Source organism: Enhydra lutris, unplaced genomic scaffold, assembly GCF_002288905.1.
Source record: "Enhydra lutris kenyoni isolate GAN:26980312 unplaced genomic scaffold, ASM228890v2 scaffoldscaffold44, whole genome shotgun sequence".
Lineage (NCBI taxonomy): Eukaryota > Metazoa > Chordata > Mammalia > Carnivora > Mustelidae > Enhydra > Enhydra lutris.
In genome coordinates this window covers 3,636,665-3,657,186 of record NW_019154128.1, presented here as the reverse complement: position 1 = coordinate 3,657,186, position 20,522 = coordinate 3,636,665, and the positions used below count along the sequence as shown (strand labels likewise).

Genomic DNA, 20,522 nt, shown 5'->3' with positions numbered 1-20,522 from the left:
CTTGTGGTGTGAAAGCAGCCAGAGACAACACAGACATGAAGGAATGCTGCCGTGTTCCAATAAAACTTCATTTACAGAAAAGAGTAGCAGCCTGGATTTGACCCGTGGGCTGGTCCCTGCTGTCTGTCACAACAGTGTGGAGGTCACCCTGGTTAAAGGGGAGGAATGGTGCTTGCCTACAGGAAGCAGCAGTTCATCCCAGAGATGAACAAGCACAGTGTGAGGCCCGGCGTCTCACTGGCCGCTTGGTGAAGGGCAGGGATGCGGGTGGAGCCCGCCATGACCCTGAAGCATTCATGCACATGCGCTCATGAAGTCAGTGTCAGGAAGGACAGATAGCTAGCTTTCTGGCCTCCTCGTAGCTTAGCTCTGATGGAAGGAAAGGGCACCACCGCAAAGCTAGCACCCACAGAGGCAGCTCCCACCAGTGGGGCAGGGTTTGTGGCCCTCCCCAGCAGGTCACGCTCAGAAAGCCCACAGAAAATGATTTCACCTGCCCACAGTGTTCTGCTGGCCACAGTGGTATCCCTTTCCTTCTAAAGCAATCAAAACCAAGAAGACCGAAACTCATGTATTCCTTTTATGAATTTATGTCAATATTGTTAACATCAGGACTAAACCAGTTGAAGGAGAAGATGGTGGAAAGGGAGCAGAAAATGAGGGAGGAGAAAGTGACCCGCCGTGGCCACTCAGGGCAGGAGCAAGGGCGTGTGGGGAAGCTTCTAGTAAAGAGGGCATGGAAGATGGGGAGTCCTTGAAATAGAGTATGTTATGCTTATCTTTCTGTCCAAGGCTTAGAGTCAAGTAGACAGCAGTGAAGCAACAAGGTTTGGCTCTATGAACCGTAGTTACCAACTAACAAGCAAGCAAGGGTTAGTGGTTTGGAATGGAACTTTCATAGAGGGTGGGGACGGGCACTGCCCTAGAGACACAGGGACTCTGTGAACAGGGCTTTCAGCTCAGTCTGACAACAACCCCAAAGGGAAAGTAGTGACCTCCCGGAGGCAGTCCCCAGTAATCTTCAGAGGAAAATCCCAGGAGGTAAGCTGGGAATGTCATAGAGAATGGGATGCAAGGAAGTCATCCTGAATGACAGCCTAAAAATGGCCTCGTGAGGGTCAGCAAGGCAAGAACACGGCAGAGGAAGTGAGTGTCTGATGTAAAAGACAGAGCTAAGAAGAGTCTGGTGGGTTCGTGGGTTGTGGGGGGAGTCCATAAGAGAGAATGGACAGCAGCCCAAGTAAGGATGAACTTGCCAACGATGAAAGCTTCTCTAGAATGGGATTGGCTTCTCCATGGAGTGGGGAACCCTGACCATCTGAAGCATTCATGGAGAGGAATGTAGGGTGGCCTGCTCTCGTGAACAGTCTTCATGACATGGCCTACCAGAGTCCATGAAGCCTAGTCAACTTCCTGCCAGAACTTGACATGCTTTTCTGAGGAACGTCCTCCCTCTAAACCGTAAGCCCCCTAAAGACAGGGACTTACTGGCTTTTCACTATTCCCTATGCCCATGTAATGGATGAACAGACGGTCTCACACACCCTCAGGATCACTATGGAGGTTAAAACATGGAGCTAAGCACACACTCCCATATGGCCCAGCCATTGCCAGCCAGGGATTTACCCAAAAGAAATGAAAATGTGTCCACACAAGAAGTGTATGGGAATGTTCCTAACAGTTTTGTTTTAATGGCCAAAAAATGGGAACAACACAAGTATTTATCTGCTGGTGAATGGATAAATAAATAAATTGTGTCATAGCCATACAGTGGACTCTTCATAAAGCTCATCAGTAAAAAGGAACACATTATACCAATGCATGCAGTGACCCGAATGAATTAAAGAACAGCATGCTAAGCGAGAGAAACCAGACTTGAGAGTGAACACCGTATGGTTCCCTTCATATGGAATTCTAGAAGAGGCAAATCCACCATGGTACAAAGTGGGTCGGTGGTTGCCAGAAGCCAGAGAGCAGGAGAAGGGAATGCTTGCAAAGGGGCACGAGAGAACGTTTTTGGAGTGTTGGAATACTCTGTCATGATTAGGTGGTGGTTACGCAACTGCGTACATTTGTCAAAACTCTTTGAATTACACACTTTAAATATGTGCAGTTCAGTTTCCTATACCTCAGTGATAGCTCAATAAAGTCATTAGAGAATGTAGATGTTCTTGGACTCAGTTTTCAGGGTTGGAGGCAGCTGGGAAGAGTTGGAAAGTTCTATTTGAGTAACTCAGCCGATCGCACGAGAGGAAGTGGGGCTCTGAGAAATTCGTTACTGTTTGGGCCCTGGGGCTGCATTTCTGGGGACTGGTGCCCAAGGCCCATCAGAGCAGATAGAAAGATAACAGGCTCACCCAGTAGTCCCAGTGGCCATCAGGGGCTGTGGCCTATGACTGCTGTCACTCCTGCTTGGGTGCAGGAGCTCCCCTACCACCAGAACCCCCAAAGTAGAGACAGTACTAATGGAAAGGGCCGCTGGGAACCACCTCCATGGCAGCTCCCCCACCCCTCCCCCTGGAGCTGCTCCAGCAGCCTGGGCTCCCCCACCCCTTCCTGCAGCACCAGGCGGCTCTCCAAAGACGAAGTTCACTGGTCAGGGAGTAAACAGTGAGTCAGGAGTGGATATCCAAAGCCTGGAGGGGTCTGACAAATGCAGTGTGAAAAATGACTCAAAAATACACAGCAACTCCCCCCACCCTCCCTGAAACACACAAACTTAGGGGATAAAACAGAGCAAAGACTAAAGATCACAAAGCAAATGCTTAAACTATTTCAAACTAATATGCTAAGAGGATATAAACATCAAAGGGAAAAGGAAATTTCCTGTGTGAATATCGTGGGTGAGACAAGGCTCTTGAGCAGAATCTTAAGATAAAGAGTCATATTTGGGGGTGCCTGGGTGGCTCAGTGGGTTAAGTGGGTTAAGCCTCTGCCTTCAGCTCAGGTCATGACCTCAGGGTCCTGGGATCTAGTCCTGCATCGGGCTCTCTACTCAGCGGGGAACCTGCTTCCTCCTCTCTCTCTCTCTCTCTGCCTGCCTCTCTGCCTACTTGTGATCTCCCTGTCAAATAAATAAATAAAATCTTTAAAAAAGAAAAAGAAAAAGAAGAAGAAGAAGAAGAAGAAGAAGAAGAAGAAGAAGCAGAAGCAGCCGCAGCAGCATACTTGGCAGAGGAAGAACGTCATCCTTGAACCATGGGTTCGAAATAATGAACTCCATGTGAAGGTGCTCTAGGGACTATCAATCACTTCTAGAAGTCTTTATCACTCTTATTTCTAAGGATTTTTTTAAAAAGATTTTATTTATTTATTTGTCAGAGAGAGTGAGCACAGGCAGACAGAGTGGCAGGCAGAGGCAGAGGGAGAAGCAGGCTCCCTGCTGAGCAAGGAGCCCGAAGCGGGACTCGATCCCAAGATGCTGGGATCATGACCTGAGTCGAAGGCAGCCGCTTAACAACTGAGCCACCCAGGCGTCCCTATCACTCTTATTTCTAATAAGATGAATCTCGATTATTTGGGATCCTTAAAATGCGGGTTCTGGGTGGCTTTTAAACAGCTGGCAAAATCCAAGTGCCAGCTCTGGTGATATCAGTGTCCACCTGCTGCTTCCTTGACCAGACCACCAGCCCCTGAGGACCAGGATTGGCCTCACTCCTCCCAGCACCCAGCACCCAGCACTGCCGGGGAGCCCGGAATGCAAATGGACCCAAGCAACAGAAGAGCATGGACTGAGTCAGGAAACTTTCAACCGCCTGTGGGCAAGTCACAACCACTGGCCCGTGGCTTCCTTACCTGGAAAAGGGAGGTTTGCTCCTGCCCACCCTGCAGGAGCTGGACAGGACCATCTTGGGACTCATCAAGTGGCCTTTAAACCAGAGACTTTGCATTCCCCGGGCAGCTCCTTGTCCCCATAGATGCCGATGGCGTCGAGGATGGGTAACATGCTTGGAGAGGAGGTTGGCATTGCTGCTTTCTCCCCTCAATGAATGAAGTCTCTTTTACTCTTACTGCCTTCTCACATTTTTTATTTTGCAGAGCTCTTGGAGATACAGTGCCTTCGCAGAAGATACGAATCTCCAATGCTCACCTGGGGCTAATTTGGATGACATCTTCTCTCTGGCTGTGCACGTTCAAGGCTATCTTAAAATTCTGTGCTCGGTCATTTACAACATGCATAGGTAACAAAATGCAACACCACCAAAAAGAAAAGGACATGAACGTTAAGAGCAACAGTGATCAGAGCATTTCTGCAGATTGGATCGTGCAGGTGTTGCTTGTACTTCACTGTTGGAGCTCTAATTATTTGGCCCCAAATAGAATTCAGTAGGGTTCTATCAGCAGCGCCCCAAGATCCACAGGATAAGCACCACAACACGATCCCTGTCCCTGATCTTTGGGATTCCAAATGTTTGTTAAAAGCCAAGGGGACTGCTTTGAGTCATTTATAAAGCCAGAGATCACTTAGGTCCTGGAGATTCCTGTCGGTTCCTTTGGCAGCTGCCTGTCCCACAAGCGCCCAGTGGTGACTTGGCCTTGCTGATACCCAGCTGCCGTAGGACCCAGCTGGGGCAGCAGACCTCTGGCTTTGGTCCTGGTCCCCAGTGCTGCTGTCCATCACCTCTGGGATCACGACCTCCTCCTATAAAACCCATACTCTGTGTGCAGTGGTTGAGTGTCTGCCTGGGCTTTGTATGAATAACCCACCAGGGTCCTTTGCCCCACAAGTAAAAGGAATTTGCAGAATGTGTGCAGGGAGTTGTCCTAATGTGGGCATCTGTGGCTGCCCTTTCACTGTGCCAGTCTGCTCTGGGGCTCCGTGGTCTCCTCCAGCTTTCAGGATCTTTTGGGTCAAGATGCTGCATATTAAAGACATGAAGAGACTGGAAAACTGGCCTCATTCCACACGTTCTATTATGATCACATCACCTATCTCATGGAGGTCACTTGGGGATACAAATAACCTTTTTTTTTTTTTTTTTCCCAAAAACTCTTTGGCTGTCTCCAGACTCCCGAGCAGAGGATTTATGCTCACCTACGCTAAGGACCACATCTGCCCGTGGGGTGTACTGGGCACCTCATCAGGAGGCCTGCTTACAAATTAAGGAGCCCTGCTTCTACAGAACCTTTCAGGGAGCCAGAACTGTACATAATAAGGACTTTGTGTTTCTCAATATTTTTTTAGATTGAGAGGAAACTTTCCCATTTTCCTTGCCTTTGGCTTCAGTTATTGGAAATGGCAGAAGTTATTAAAATTCCATCATGGAAATATGCTTAATAAACAGGAAAGGAGTTTTGAAGACCTACCACTGAGCAGTAAAATTAACCCCCCGGTTGCCACCCTCTAGGTGTAGACAGTGTCTATGACTGGCATTTGGCAGGGGTCTCTATGCAATGGTCCTTCCTTATTACTGTTAGCGAGTGGCTGCTATGAACTTTTGTTATGTGGAACATCTATTTCTCTGATATCACACTTAAAAAACAGAAACATACAAGATGATCTTGTTTATACATGACCTGTGTGACCACAGATTCACTTTTAGAAGGCAACATTTATTCATTCGTCAAATATTTTTGAGTGTTCCATTTTATGGGGTCATAAAAAATGAGGGCAAACAGATTGGGGAGCTCAAATCTTAAAATCCATTGGAGAAAAGAAAAAGTACACAAATAAATCCAAGGTGGAATGGGGAAACATTCAGAGGGACCTAAAGGTTACAGAAATTTCAAAAGAAAACATACTACTGGCCCAAAAGGAAGAAGAAGGAGAGACCTCTTGGCCTAGAAGGATGGGTGGTTATGGTGGGTTAGAGATGGTCACAAATTCTTTGACATTCTCCCATTGAGAAATGACATCTTTGTCCCTCTCAGCCCTGAAGACTGATGGGTCCTATGACTGTTTTGATCCATAGAAGATGGTGGCACAGATTCACGTCACTTTCTAGGCCAAGACCTTGAGATACTGGCAGTTCTGTCTTCTTGTCATTTGGAACAACTGATCTTGGAATAGTGTCTCTGGAGCTCTGGGTCTCCCTTTAGGAACCATGCTGAGATCCCCACGCTGGAGAGATCAGCACGGAAGCCACATGGAAGCCCTTCAGGTGACAATCTCAGCTGAATCTACCCCACTAAGCAGATAACCCCACTAAGGCACCAGACATGGGAGCACAGCTTTACAGGACTGTCCACGGAAACCCATCTGCCAACTGAGCACTGTTGAGTGAGCTCCATCAACACCGTGTGGAACAGAAGAACCACCCAGCTGAGCCCTGCAGGGACAGGTGACCAGTGCGGTAGGCCTCATGGCAGCCCAGAGAATGGGAATGTTGTGGGTGAAGCCATGAAGGTCTGAAGGTGAAAACAATCTACTCAAGAATTTGAGTTTTGGGGAACTCAGAAAACTTACAGGATGTATAAGGGATGAAAATAACTATTAGCCATATTTTAAGGCTAAATAGAGAGTCTGAAGGACATGTGTTGTGTTATACATTCTATAGTCAATGGGATGCCACTAAGATTCTCTCTTTTTTTAAAACTTGTGATTATGGAAATTTATATATACATATACACACAGAAAATAGTATCCTGATCCTCTGTAGACATCACCAGTGGGGTTCAAGCCATGTCTAAGTGGTTTCCTAGCAGAAGTATTGTCAATGTTTGCCAGTCTTTTTTCCTGAAATACTTTTAGGCAAATCTCATACATCAGATCACTTTACCCATAAATATTCCAGTAGGCATTTCTAACAAATAAGTGCTTTCAAAAGTAACTGTAAAATCATTTTCATGCCTAAAAAAGCAACAATAGTAATAAGACACCCATTCCATTATCAAGTCTCTTGTATCAAATTTCCCCTATTGTGTTCTTACTCCTGGTTTGTTTGGACTCAGATTCAAGTTGGATCCCACACTGTATTTGGTTGATTTGTCTCTGAGGTCTCTTGTAATAAACAGCAGTGGCGTGTCAGATACTGCCCCCTTTCCCATGTTCTGCAGAATTCTGTAGAATTCCCCACCCTGTGATATCATTCAACACGCTCTAGTAGAACCTTGTTTCTTGTGAACTAGGAGAAAGAGAGGGAGGAAGTTGGTTAGTGTTGCATTTTGAGGTGGAGGATGCCACAGCAGGGCTCTGATAACGTACAATAACGAGGTGTAGGGAAGATGGGGACCCATCCCTAACAAAGTCTCCTCAGCCCCTGGCCCAGGCTGCAGGGTGAGTGGAGGACCCACAGAGACCCTGAGCAGAGAGGTCACAGGGAAGTTCTGGCAAAGATAACCTTTCTAAACATTTCTTGGGTGCCTACTAAATACCAGGCTCTCTACATGTGACTTCTGGTATCAACATACTAGATGGTATTTCTCAAATTCCACAGAACCACAGAGGACATGCGATTTATGAGCATGGTTAGTACACAACAGGGAAAGAACAGAAACCTAAAGCTTGTGTTCTCCGCTGCTGTGCCAAATGGCAGAAATTAAGCCCCTGGGACTGGTCTGGTGAATGGAGGCAGAAAGTGTAGGGACAGGGAGGCCAGGCACAGACTGAGGGGAGCAGGCAAGTTTTGTGGAGACCCCCGTGAGCTGAGAGTCTCAGATGGTACTCGAGAGCACTGTGGCCATCAGCACTCTCGAAGAGCCGCTTCTTACAACACATGCAGACCCCTGGGCCCACCTGAGATGGACTGGATTAGAATTCCCTGGAGTCTGACCCAGGAACGTGCAGTAACGGGCACCCCGGGATTTTTTGACCTAGTTTGAAAAACACTGAAATAAAGAATGCGACCAGCTCGAGCAGAGGGAGAAAGGAGAGGCATGCACTTGAGCAGGAGGACAAATTTAACTACACAGGAAGAAGAGGACTTTTCCCAGTGCCTCATACCTAATTAGTATTCATATATACTGTCAAATAAGCAAGTGAAAAGGAACTTTGGTATCAAGAACTGACATAGAGTCTCCAGTGGAAGCACCCGAGTTCATCAGTCCCAGAGGAAAGGAGAGTCGGCCACCAAACATGGTGTATGAAAGGGGCTTTTTACCTCATGGGGAACATGGAGACTTCCATCACACGTGGGAAGCTGCAGCAACTGGGGTCCAATCCTTCCCAGCCGCCACCCCCGCATGACAGCTGGATTATCCCATGTTTGTGTGGGAGAGACACAGAAAGCCCACCAAACAGGACACAAGTAATCCTGGACAAGGCAGGAATGAATGTGAACAAAGGACTCGGTGGGATGCATAGTTGCGAGAGCTGTGGGCTATTTTATCAGTGGTGGTAAGATGTTACTAGCAGCGCGCGTAAGGCAGACAAGACCAGTGGGACAAAGACACGTCCCTCTGCAATATGGTCGAGGCGAAGGACGCCCAGTGAGCATTTTGAGAAATACACATTGAGACAGAATTGAATAGAATTGAACTGGATTCAATTGACACAGTCAAAAATCTAATGCTTTTTTTTTTTTTAAGATTTTATTTATTTATTTGACAGACAGAGATCACAAGTAGGCAGAGAGGCAAGCAGAGAGAGAGGAGGAAGCAGACTCCCTGCTGAGCAGAGAGCCTGATGCGGGGCTCGATCCCAGGATCCTGGAATCATGACCTGAGCTGAAGGCAGAGGCTTTAACCCACTGAGCCACCCAGGCGCCCCACAAATCTGATGCTTTTAATGGCTCTTTCTAGTAATTAATATCTTCCTGTTGGTAACCATAAGTCTTTATTTTGAGGTTTTTTTTTTCTTTTTAAGGAAATGAAACATCAATGAATTTTTTTTTTTTTTTTAAGGGAAAGCATGAGTTGGGAGGCGTGGAGAGGAGAGGGAAGGAGAGAATCCTCAAGCGGACTCCCCACTGAGCATGTAGCCCAATGAGGGGCTGGATCCGGAGACTATGACCCCACCGGAAATGGAGAGTCGGGCACTTAACCTACTGAGCCACCGGGCACCCCTAAAGTTTTTTTTAAAGGATGATTGCTTCAGACCATCAAGGTACATTGCCTCCGGGGTAAGGGTGATGGAGATGGGCCCCTGGAGGGTTGTTAAAGTTATTTCCTGATCACGATGTCATGTATCTGCACACTTTCCTGGATTATGTTATATTTCAATAGACATTTTACCCAAAGAGGCTGTCTCCTTGATTGGCAGAGATGGAGAAATCAGTCATAATTTGGGATGTGTAATGTCCCACCTATCCGGGAATCATAAAATTTTCTGGAAACCACTTTTTTTTTTTTCAAGTTTTGCAAGTAAACATGATCTTGTGTATCTGCTTGGTTAGAAAGTGTCAACTGTGCTTCCGTCTACCATTCTGGCAATGTCTTCTCACCACCGCCCTCCCTGTGAAAGATGCTGCTTGTTCCCCAGTGCCCCAGGGTGTTGGCTGGATCGGTCTGGAGGTGGCACCTGAATGAGCATCCTGGGGAAAGGAATCTGAGCCTCATCTCAGGAAATGTTCTTCCCGCCTATGGCAATTATTTTAAAAATATTTTCTATAGGATACTTGATTTATCTTACCAATGTGACATCAGTGCTTATTTGGTGTGGGTTTTTTGTTTGTTTGTTTGTTTGTTTTGTTTTGTTTTTTTTGCTTATTTGTTTTTAAATCAAAGTTCTTTTTAAAAAAATACAGGCTCATAAAATATTAGGATTTAATAATCACTTTGTCTTCAAAAGCTACAACTGTATAAGCTGATTAAAGCAGACCTTTTTTTCCCCTTGGAATCTTTGAATTAAGAGAAAAAAATATCACTGTTCTGCATTTTCAGCTGAAAATGGGAAGGGACAGGTGAGGGGAGGAAATGTAGGTCTGCATCCAAAAGACAGAAAAAGGACACTGTTCAGGGAGGTGGCTACTGTCCATACTATGGCTTCATGAACTCAGTTCTCACCAGACCCTAGTTACGAGAGAAGTTAAATGTTATATTCGAAGCATATCCTGCGGGAGATTTGGAGCGTGGATGGGATGATATCCACAAGATGAGACATTACAATTAACATCTTTAATGTATGTCCTAAACTAATCCAAACAGGACAGTGGCCTTTATATTTGCTTTGGTTTTCTTCCTGCTAACAAATGTCTCATCCCTGGGCTAAAGGAAACCCACCACGTTTTGTTACTGTAGGTTTTCTCCTTCTCCCTGATTCCTCAGGTCCCCCAAGGGTTGGTGAGTATTTCCCTACAACCGTTAGGTGTGTGACCCTCCCTTTCAGGCTCTCTCTGGCTCAGGTCTTCGTGATTCTGTGACACACTTCACACTTTCTCTCCCTGGGCTACCGTCTGCCTCCCAGAGCTCAGAATGACGGTGCTTTCTCCCTGCCTGCTCTGGGCAGCCAGCTGTATCGCATGGAGAGTGAACCCTATGGCAGGATGGTCATCACTGACCATGGGAAGATATAAAAAATGAGAAACCAGCTAGCAATCTAGCTGAGTCCAAAGCAGATTTTAGGTGGGAAGGGTCCATAAAGGGAATGTAGCCACATGGCCATTTTTATAAAAGCAGGTGACCAGCTCAAGGTCAGCTGGGACAACTGCCTGTTAGTGTCTCTGTGTTTGGTTTGGGGTGGGGGGAGGGGCACTTATACGGTGTCCCTGGGCCTCCCTTTAATGTCTTCTAAGTGTGCACAGATTATGGGGCCCACAGAAGGACCCACTTGTCCTGCGAACACCCAGGAGTTCACCAGGTTGCTGGTCTCTGAAAGGCTTTTCTATTAGAGTAGTTTGGGGGGCGACGTCTTCCTGAACTGCAGCTCTGAACTCAGACTGTGGAGTCTTTCAAAGTCTCACAAAATACATCACCGCCAAAAGCATCTTTAAGCGCCACTCCCGGAATGAAGGAAATTCCAAAGGCCACTTTAGAAGCCAAGGCCGGAGCAGGGCCGAAGCCGAAGCCGGGAGAGAGCGAGATGGGGAGGAAGGGAAGCACTAGCGCAGAGGGGAAAGCGGGAGAGCGGGCCATCCAATAGGCAGCCGGCCGAGAGGGGAAGAGGGAGAGAAACCTGAGCTGGGGCCTGGTGGTCCATCTCCCCATCCTTTCCCCTGACCCCCGCGGCCCTCGGTGGCCCCGGCATCGCGCGCCTCCGTGGCCTTGGAGCCGAGCGGTGGCGCCTCCGTGGAGGGGCAGCCAGCGTGACCCGGGTGCGGGCGGTGCGGGACTCGGTGGGGTTCCGAGCGGCAGCTTGGCCCGCGGCCCGTTGGCTCAGCGCCCAGCCAGCAGGTCCCGCCCCGGCTGGAATGTAGGGAGCGCCCGCTTGCCTGCACCCCTGTCCCACCTAGCTCAGTCCTCTCGTGCAGCGGCTCGAAGTGCGCGCGTCTCCTCCCAGCCCTCCCGTTGCAGCCATGGCCGCCTCATCCGCGCGGCCCACCGTCCTAGCTCTGATCGCGCTGGCACTGCTCCTGCTGCTCTGCCTGGGTCCAGGTAAGTGGGGCGACGACAGGGCGCTGGGGAGGGTGATTGGTGATGGAGTGAGGGCGGAGAGACCCAACCTGAGCCCGGACAAATACCAAAAGGGTGGCAGGGGTCTTGGGTTTTGCACTTGCACAAGTTGGAGTGGCGCGCTTGGGCCAGCGGACGGAGTACCAGGGTCAAGGGCAGGGTCTCAGACATGGCCTGGACACCTTGGGAAAGAATGAGGTCCAAGGTCCGGAGGAGGGGCAGGAAGTGTTGGGGACCTAATGTAAGGGGTTTAACGGGAGCTTCTGGCGGGGGGAGCCTCTAGGATGGAGAGCCATCCCAAAGCAGCATTACGCAGCTGCCCTTCTAGGCAGTTCCTTACCAGGCACTTCCCAATGAGTCCATTTCCAGGTCTGCCAGACTGTGCACAGGCCTCACATCCCAGATGGGGGAAATGCTCTTAAAGGATAAATGCTTAACCTTCTGTGCTTCACGGAGCCTTCAGTGAATCGGTTGAAAATTCCAGGTTTGTTCTGTATAAAATGAGCATATTCATACACATCCCCCAAATGGAGTAGTTTGGTGGGGGTGCAGGCATCTGAACCCTGGGAGTCCTGACCATGCTACTTTCCACTTGTAGCCTCCTCTATGGTTCACTAGTGGCCTCATGCCTGCATGAGCGCCTTTGAGCCTCACAACTCTGGGAGGCATATGGTGATCCCAGGTCTCCTGCTAAGGGTACGGGGGCCAGAAGGCATGAAAGGCTTGCCCATGAGACGGCTGCTCTTCCCCCTACAGAGTAGCTGGCTAAGGACGATGAAAGACACACTCGATTGCTTTACTTCTGTACTTTGATTATTCAAAACAGGTATGGAAAAGCAAATTCCAGGTGGAAGGGAGGGAGTTAATCTGCCCTAGGAGCCCTGAGGCCAAAGCTTCAGGTCTCCAGAGCAGTGGGGGACCTGTTCAAGTGGGGGGAATTGCTCTCCTTCTAAGTTACAAACACAAGGGAGGCTAGTCAATTACATGATCGATCTGCCTCTCCTACTTTGTCCCTCCCATTTTCAGAAACACATCTAAATAAAAGGAGGGAGCACCTGCTGTAAGCCATTGCCTTTCAGATTTGTATTTTATTTTATTTGTACCAAGAATGCAGCGAAGGTATCGATTAAAATATTATCATCGTTGAAGCTGGAGTGTGAAAGTTCTTAGGACATAAAATGAAAATCTTGATGTATCAAGTCCCACAGGTGGCTCCTTACAACACCCAAATATATTTAATGGAGAAAATGATCATCGCTCCTTCTTGAGTGGTTTATTAATAGTTAGCACATTCAAAGGGGGCATCCTGTAATTCTGTATTTGCTGAGAGATCTAGTGCCAGGTTTAATAAATCCAGGAGTGTCTATAATCAGCCTAGAAGTAGTGACTTCTAGGTGACTAGAAGTAGTGACTGATGATATCAGGGTAAAAAACAAATCCGTACTATAGGGAAAAAGTCACAGCTATTCATTTTTTCATTTTTTTCTTCAAGCAAATTTAGTTTGGTGTCTGATCACAAGTATTAATATTTATTTATACTTCAGTGTGTAACGATTGGCACAGTGGCAACATCAAAAATTCCTAATTTTTCTGTGCCTTTCTGTTGTACAGCTGAGAGCTGGTGAGGCTTTCATTTCTAGAACAGTGGTGACAACATTTGCTGCTAGAAATTGCAATGAGATCGCAAATGCCTAACTCCGATGTCTATTTCAACATTAGGCCACATTTCATTCATTTATTTTCCAGTGCTTTTACGGAAGACAAACAGGTGGAGGGACGACACTTAACTCTGTGTGTGCCGCGCTGCTGTTAGAGATGGACCAAGGGTTAAGATATTAATGAATGCTAATATTTGTGCCAAGGAATGTATCTGTCTGCTTTGGCAAATGTGTTCATAAATTTCTTTATTGACTCTTAACATTTGATGGGAAGTACAGTCTTTAAGTACAGTCGCACTCCATTCTAATTAAATAATCCCCTCTAAAGGAACTCCATCAAATGCCTATCTGTGCTTATTTACTCTTGATGGGGAACCTCTTGGGGTGACTCACCCCCCATCTTTGGAGTGGCTTCCCAGGTATTGGAAACCTTAGTTTTTGCCCTAATCTATGGGCCAGGGGTGTTTCTGGAAACTATTTGCTGACTCATCTTTTCCAATTGTATCAGTTAACATAGTTTAAAATGTATGTATTATAAATATCTGTAATTAAATCATTTGAAGGCTTGGTAAATTTTTAACAAAGTTTATACATTTTTAGTGAAAGTTACTAGTAATGCTTTACTGAGAAGTGCAATGTAGTTTTATTTTTAATCTCTGTGCCCAGTTTTGGAGCTGAGAGGGTTGTTGGTAGTAAATGTATGCTGTACACCCCCCCCCCCAAATTCCTTGTTCCTAGAGACTCTTTCCAACCATGCTTTGTGGCTGGCATACCTACGCTAAAGGTGGTTGGGTAGTGCTCAACTTCAGATGCCTACAGAGACCCAATAGGTGAAATGGTTCTTTATGGACCACTGGGTGTGCTGAGGGGCTTGGGCCCAGAGCCATTCAAATTCAAACTTTGTAAACACTGGGTTCGCTCATTAAACACAGGTAAAATTCAGCTGTGGGTAGCCAATTTGTGACCTTTGGCCACAAGCATGGTCCCCCCCCAGCCCACCCACCCCCCCAAGTTACATAGTAAATTTTTTAAGCAGGGGCAGTTCTTAATCTTATCTTGGTCCCAGACACTTTTGGTGAAAGTCTGGCCAGAACTATGGCTCCTGTTCCCAGAAAACTGTACCTCTTTGCAGATGCGAGCACAGGCCTTAGGGTCTGTCCAAGGATGGGGAGGTTAAGAACCTGCCTGAAAAGGTGGACACCACCCCTTCCCTCTTGGGGCCAGACCAGCCCCTTATACCTGAACATGCTCTGCCCCTTACTTCTGAGGCTTTTCTCCTTTCATGGGACAAGCCTTGTACCTTCACATAGAACTTAGATCAGAGGTATCTATAGGTCCTCACATCTACTCAGCAGCAATAGAAAAGTATCCTACCAGGCCAGGCATGTTATTTCCTAGTCAGATGTTTAGGCTGCTTAGAAATACTGTCATAACCAAGTCAAAATCAGAGCAAATGGTACCAATATTGCCTCGTTGGAAGATGAGCCAGACGAGTTACAAAACTGAGCTGGATTTATGAAGAGCTAAGGTCCGTTCCTGGGTTTGTGGCAGCATAATTTCTCAGTGTCTGCCCATCTTTGTCTTCCCATGGCGACCTTCTCTGTACCCTCTCCCTCTCCTCCAACAATCCCAGCCATCGGATTCCGAGCCCATCTCACATCCAGCGGGATACCACTCCTTCACAGTTAACTGAGATCTTTGATTTCATCTGCAAATAAATGCCCTCTTGCCAAACAAGTTCACATTCAGAGGTTCTGGATGGATATGAATTTTGGGGGGGGGGCACTATTCCATTCGCTATACCACAAAAAGGGAAAGTCTGCAGGTTTCTTACATGTGCCGGGTACCCAGGCCTCATAATAAGACATAAGGGGCTCAAAGAACAATGTCATTTCTCCTGGGAATAGCTCAAATCATCCATGGCCACGGTCATCGTCATCGGTCTGAGCCAGGAGCAGTCTGAATTGTTCTTCCTGCATGACGGGGAATGAGGCAAACAGCAAAACTGTGAAACCGCCAGGTTACGGGATGGAGATGGGGGCACGCAGGGACTTTTTCCAACTCTGATTCTTGCACTTGAGAAATTAAAGGGTACAGTGCGACTCTGACATGATTTCTATGTCCCTTCCATTAGGTGGCGTAAGTGGGAATAAACTCAAGCTGCTGCTTCAAAAGCGGGAAGGTAAGGACACTCCGCATGGAGAAGGGCGGCGTTCCCAGCGGGTCGCGACGAAAGGCGATGTTGCGTGTGCTCGCTGGGGTCCTGTGCTTGAAACACCAGAGTGTTTACTTCTTGAAAGGCTGGCAGATCTGAAGGGCTTACTCTGTGGGTATGTGTGAGGCATTTTATTAGGTAAATAATACTGCCAGTAAAAGTTTGCATATGCTTTTGTGAAAGCTGTCAGTGCAGACCCCAAAGTAAAAGAAACAGCGTTACTGGGTTCATTGCATGTTGTGTATTTTGGAAACATGAAACCTTTTGGAGCACATATCTAAATTTAGAGCATATCCTTTAGAGCACATAAGACGTCCGTTGGTGAAGTAGACTTGGAAAAGTACTATCCTTATACTCTATCCAGTTAGCCCTTGGGGGCAAGGCAGAACAGAAACAACTGTTTTGTGACTAACACCTGTTGTGAGAAAATACCCCTATGATGAACGTGGTAGCCAGTGGCAAAACACTGTAGAAACGGAGCAGGCTGGGAGCCACACACGTTCTGGGCCCGCCATGATCCGGTAGATCAGTTGGACCAATCGTGTGGTCTTGTAAAGGCGGTCTTCCCTTGAAACTGTCATCTCTGCCATAAAATTAAGAAGTTTTCTCTCTTTTGGAAATTAGGAGTGTGGCAACGTTTCTAATGTGAACCTTTGATCCTTTATTCTTCCCTCCCTGGACTCCACCCAGTTGGAAGGGGGTTCTGGCAGGTTCAAGTCTGCTGCCTGACCATGTAGGGCTCCTTAGTGCTATTCACATGCTTCCCAGTCAGCCCCCCAGAACCCCCAGGGGCTGAGCACTTGGGGCCCCTCGCAGGGATGGGGGGCTCCTGAGGAAGCTCCCAGAATCTTTCTTAGCATTTCCACCCGCCCACCAGGCTCTGGCCAGTCCCTGATGTCTGTGCTGGGCAGCCTGCTCCTCCCAGGCACCTGGGGTGATGGACGTTCTAGAACAGCCAGCCTGTCAGAGGTGGGAGAGAACAGACCACCAAGATAATCACAAATCCTGTTGTACACCCTCAGCCCTTATTCAAGTCAAGCCTAGAAATACAGATTGAGCACCTACTATGTACAAAAGAGTAGTAACAGGCCCCGAGAGAGGGACACAGATGAACAGGAAGTGAAGGTACACATTTATGGCTCCTTATCCATGTGACCCAAGGAACACACTGGGCACTTCACTCCCATCATCCCGTGGGGCCTTCACAACAACACCAAGATGGGGACTGCCAGTCCAGCTGTATAGATGAGGGGGCCGAGAGCAGGGGCAGACGCAGGGACACAGCTGCTTCCCCTGAGCCTAGCCCGCACAATTGGTGCCTTTTAAACAGCTGAGACCACAGTGGGAAGACGTTGGGAGAAGCCAGCTGTTAAAGCAAGGGCCAGTACCTGTCAAGACTCGGTTGAATCTTTGGTGAGCTGTGAGGTCTGCAGAGCGTGTCCCAAGGTGGCCCGGTCTCTCCAGGGCGAGAGCTTGCTGTGCTGCCAGGCTGGGCCTGGGCTCATTGTTTCATTTTTCCCCGAGATCTCCTAAGCAAGCACGGTGCTCACCGGTTTGCCCGTGCAAGGAACATACACTTGTATGGTCTTAGGCATCCAGATGTTTCCTAAATGCTTAACGGGTACGCCATCAGCCCCTGCCTGAGGCCTGGGGTCTAGGCCTGGTGAGTCACTGCAGAGGACAAGACATCTTGTCTTGCCCCCATGCCCTAGAGGTTGAGGGTTAGTCTGTGCCCCTGGATATGGCTGCGCCCAAATGGAGAGCTTACGACCCAGGGGCATGGAGACTGATGACGGGCGGCTGTGTTTTATCACATATGGTGTAAGAGTGAAAATCAAAGCCATCTTAGGCAGGGTGGGCTGGGGGTACGGGATATATATACTAGTGATTTGCCCCCATCAGAACAGAACTCATTCTTTGTACTTTGGGGGGTGGGGAATTGATCCTTTCAGCACCTGCTCCAGCTAAGACTAAAGTGGCAATGGACGAGAGCAAGGCCAAGGAATTCTTGAACAGCCCGAGGCGCCAGAAGCGGCAGCTGTGGGACCGGACCCGGCCGGAGGTCCAGCAGTGGTACCAGCAGTTCCTCTACAGGGGCTTTGATGAAGCGGTGGGTACTTCCGCCTGCTGGAGGCCTGGCTCCCCCCAGGGCAACGTGCTGGGGGCAGAGGCATGGCTCCGGGAAACAGGGCACAGAAAATTAGGCTTCAGAATTCACTTCAAAAATGATGAGTCCCCATGATAGACCAAGTGCCCCCCAGGCTTTGGGTAACATTTCCATCAGGATACAGGGATATGAGCTGAAATTTTTCGTCAGACCACACGCACATAGGAATCTCTCCCATCATGAGTGGGAAGCGGGATTCCAGAGAAGTCATCGTCCAAAACGGCTGGGGCTTAAATTCATCCCAGAATCCCATGTAACTTTGCTGCACGATTTTGCCTGCGGGTCTTTAAAATAACTCACAACCGGGCACCTGGGTGCCTCAGTCAATTAAGTGGCTGCCTTTGGCTTAGGGTCATGATCCCGGGGTCCTGGGATCGAGCCCCACATCAGGCTCCCTGCTCAGCAGCAAGTCTGCTTCTCCCTTTGCCTGCCACTCCCCCTGCTTGTGCTCTCTCTCTCAAATAAATAAATAAATCTTTTTAAAAACTATTCACGGAAGAGACTGGAAGGAAATATATCAAAATGTCAGTTACAGTTGTCTTTGGCAGTGGAGTTAGGATCCCCCTTTTCCTCTGTCCCACTCCCACGTATCGATCTGTAAAGTATGAGTCTGTGTTATTTCCGTACCCGCAAAACATTTCTTTAATTTCTTGAAAACCTTGATGTTTCAAGGTCTGAGCTTTGCCAAAACTTCAAACACGATTATAAAATGCAAGAAACCAAGGGGAAAGATGATTTCACTATGGGAAAAGCTGCAGCATTGTGAGGAAAGCAAACATTCTGGCTTTCATGGCAGAGGTGGTGGTGCGGGGAGGAACTGAGCAGAAGCCAAAGCCCCTGGGGCTCAGCAAACAGAGGAGGGGCAGGGCGGTGCTCACTAGAGTGGCACAAGCTGACCTACTCCTCACCCAAGTGGCTAGCCACAGAGAACACCATCACAGGCGAGGCCAGGCCTTCCAGCTTCAGATGCCTGCGACCCAACCACCGGAAAATTCCATCTGGACAGCGTGGAAGGGTGCCTGCGAACTCACACTTTATAGCATCCTTAGATTTTGGACGCAGGGGTGCACTGGCCACATTTCGAGAAAAATTGGACCCAAACTTTTAGGTACCCTGCAACCTCCCTAGGTCATCCTTCTCTTGTCCCCACCTTTGTGGCCTCACAAGTCGTCTCACCAAGTCTCACCTCACAAACCTCTCGCCAAGTCGTCAGCATCAACCCATGCGAGCAGCCATCTGCATTCGTCTTGCACTTTCACTACCGACAAAGAATTAGTTTTCCCTTTAGGAGAGGCATCGAGAGCAAAGCTTCCCCAGCTGGAAACCTGCCAGTCCTTCTGTGCTTCTCACTTTCTTCAGTTCTTCCCCTTCCCTTCTATTCCTGCTAACTGCAACTGTCTCTTTTCGTGTGTCTCTCAGCTGCTGTAGGCTTCGTGAAGGCAAGGGAATCTGTCCTGCTTGCTCTGGGTGGCCCTTCAGTGCCCAGCACAGCGCTGACATGCTGGGTCCATGTAATCAACGATTGTGGAATGAGTAAGTGCAGCCGTGCAGGTTCTAACTAACACCACTGCAAGGACGCATGGCTCTACCACGCCAGGGTGGTGGCTGATTTAATTTATCAAGCATCTACTCTGTGCACTGGAGTGGGCCAAGCCCAAGACAGGACAGGGAGAGAAGGCAATGTCTCTAAGATGTGTGCAGCGCCTGGAGGTCAGGCCAAGCTATCACTATCTTTGGGAGTTGTCCATTTTATGTCCCAAAAAAGAGAAAAATGTTTGTTGAGGATATTTAGAACTCACAGGGTAGAAGTTTTCAAGGGCTTGGGTGTGCACTCCTTTGGAGACAATGGCTTTTTAAAAAAATTTTTTTATTAGCATATAATGTATTATTAGCCCCATGGGTACAGGTCTGTGAATCATCAGGCTTACACACTTCACAGCACATACTGTCCCCAATGCCCATAACCCAACCACCCTCTCCCTACCTCCCTACCCACAGCAACCCTCGGCTTGTTTTGTGAGATCAAGAGTCTTATGGTTTGTCTCCCTCCCGATGATGGCTTTTACCCATACTCTTTAGCTGGCTTTGTTGGCCTCTGAGCTCAGAATACCATCATGACCAGTGATTCTTGGTAAGAGCTGTTAATCACCGAAGAAAAGCCATCACAGAGAAAAGCCAGACATAAGATGTGTTCTAGGGGGAGTATGTGTCCTAAAATCCATTCTCTCTTTTTCCTCCTTTTCCCCAGAAATTTGAAGATGATGTCACTTATTGGCTTAACAGAGGTCGGAATGGGCACGACTATTATGATTACTATCAACGTCACTATGACGAGGATGCAGCGATTGGTCCCCAGAGCTTTGACAGCTTCAGGCACGGAGCCAACGTCAACTACGATGACTATTGACCATCACTCCACGCTCCGTGCACCAGCGCCACAGGTGACCCCTTCACTGCCTCACGCCATGTGGCTTCTGCTGGGCTTGACTTCAGCAGATCTTTTCTACCCCCTTTCTGTAACCAGGAAGGAAGAGTTAAAGCAAACACTATCAATGCCTTTTGATAGTTCACGCAAGAACCTAACAATGCATTCCATTAAAAAATAGAAATAAAAGCATTTTGTTAAAAGAAAAGTCTCAGAATTTACTTGGATGGAAAGTAAGTTGGCCCCAGTTTTCATTCCCTGGATTTTCTCAAAGTTGAAGCCTCCTTTGAGAGGCAGCTCTCTGTCATGCTTACCCTGCCAGGAATCCTCACCACCACCCGGGGAAGACCGAGGGATTGAGCGGGGGTCTTTGGCTTGTGAAAATTCTGCCCACATGAAATGCAAGATAGGAAACCAGCAAGGTAATCTGGCCAAAAATTATGTAAGGTTACAGAACACGGTTTGGAGTATTCTAATCACCGCATAGGTATTTGACACCTTCTGGGCCCCAGGCCCCGAGCTAGAGTGAAGCCTGCTCAATATGATCATGCAGGGAAAAAAGGGTAATAGGAAAAAAGCTAAAGTTTGGGTGAATTCAAGGTCTCACTTCCCTTAAGAAAAAGTAAAGCT

At 48.0% G+C, this 20,522-nt stretch overlaps 1 protein-coding gene across 1 annotated transcript; it reads left to right on the top strand.

The window, feature by feature from the left end:
- Positions 1-11,256: 11,256 nt before the first annotated feature.
- Positions 11,257-20,095, top strand: LOC111155956 (chromosome unknown C2orf40 homolog). Its single transcript, XM_022516438.1, has 4 exons — positions 11,257-11,409; positions 15,220-15,267; positions 17,253-17,410; positions 19,716-20,095. Exons 1-4 carry the CDS (start codon positions 11,331-11,333, stop codon positions 19,872-19,874), a joined length of 444 nt encoding a protein of 147 aa, XP_022372146.1. The 5' UTR covers positions 11,257-11,330; the 3' UTR covers positions 19,875-20,095.
- Positions 20,096-20,522: the final 427 nt, after the last annotated feature.

Bases quoted from the DNA above. Each gene is read 5' to 3' on its own strand.
- LOC111155956 (XM_022516438.1), top strand. From the start codon at position 11,331: ATGGCCGCCTCATCCGCGCGGCCCACCGTCCTAGCTCTGATCGCGCTG. The intron at 15,268-17,252 runs GTAAGGACACTC...TGATCCTTTCAG, and splicing joins GCTGCTTCAAAAGCGGGAAG to CACCTGCTCCAGCTAAGACT. The intron at 17,411-19,715 runs GTGGGTACTTCC...CCTTTTCCCCAG, and splicing joins ACAGGGGCTTTGATGAAGCG to AAATTTGAAGATGATGTCAC.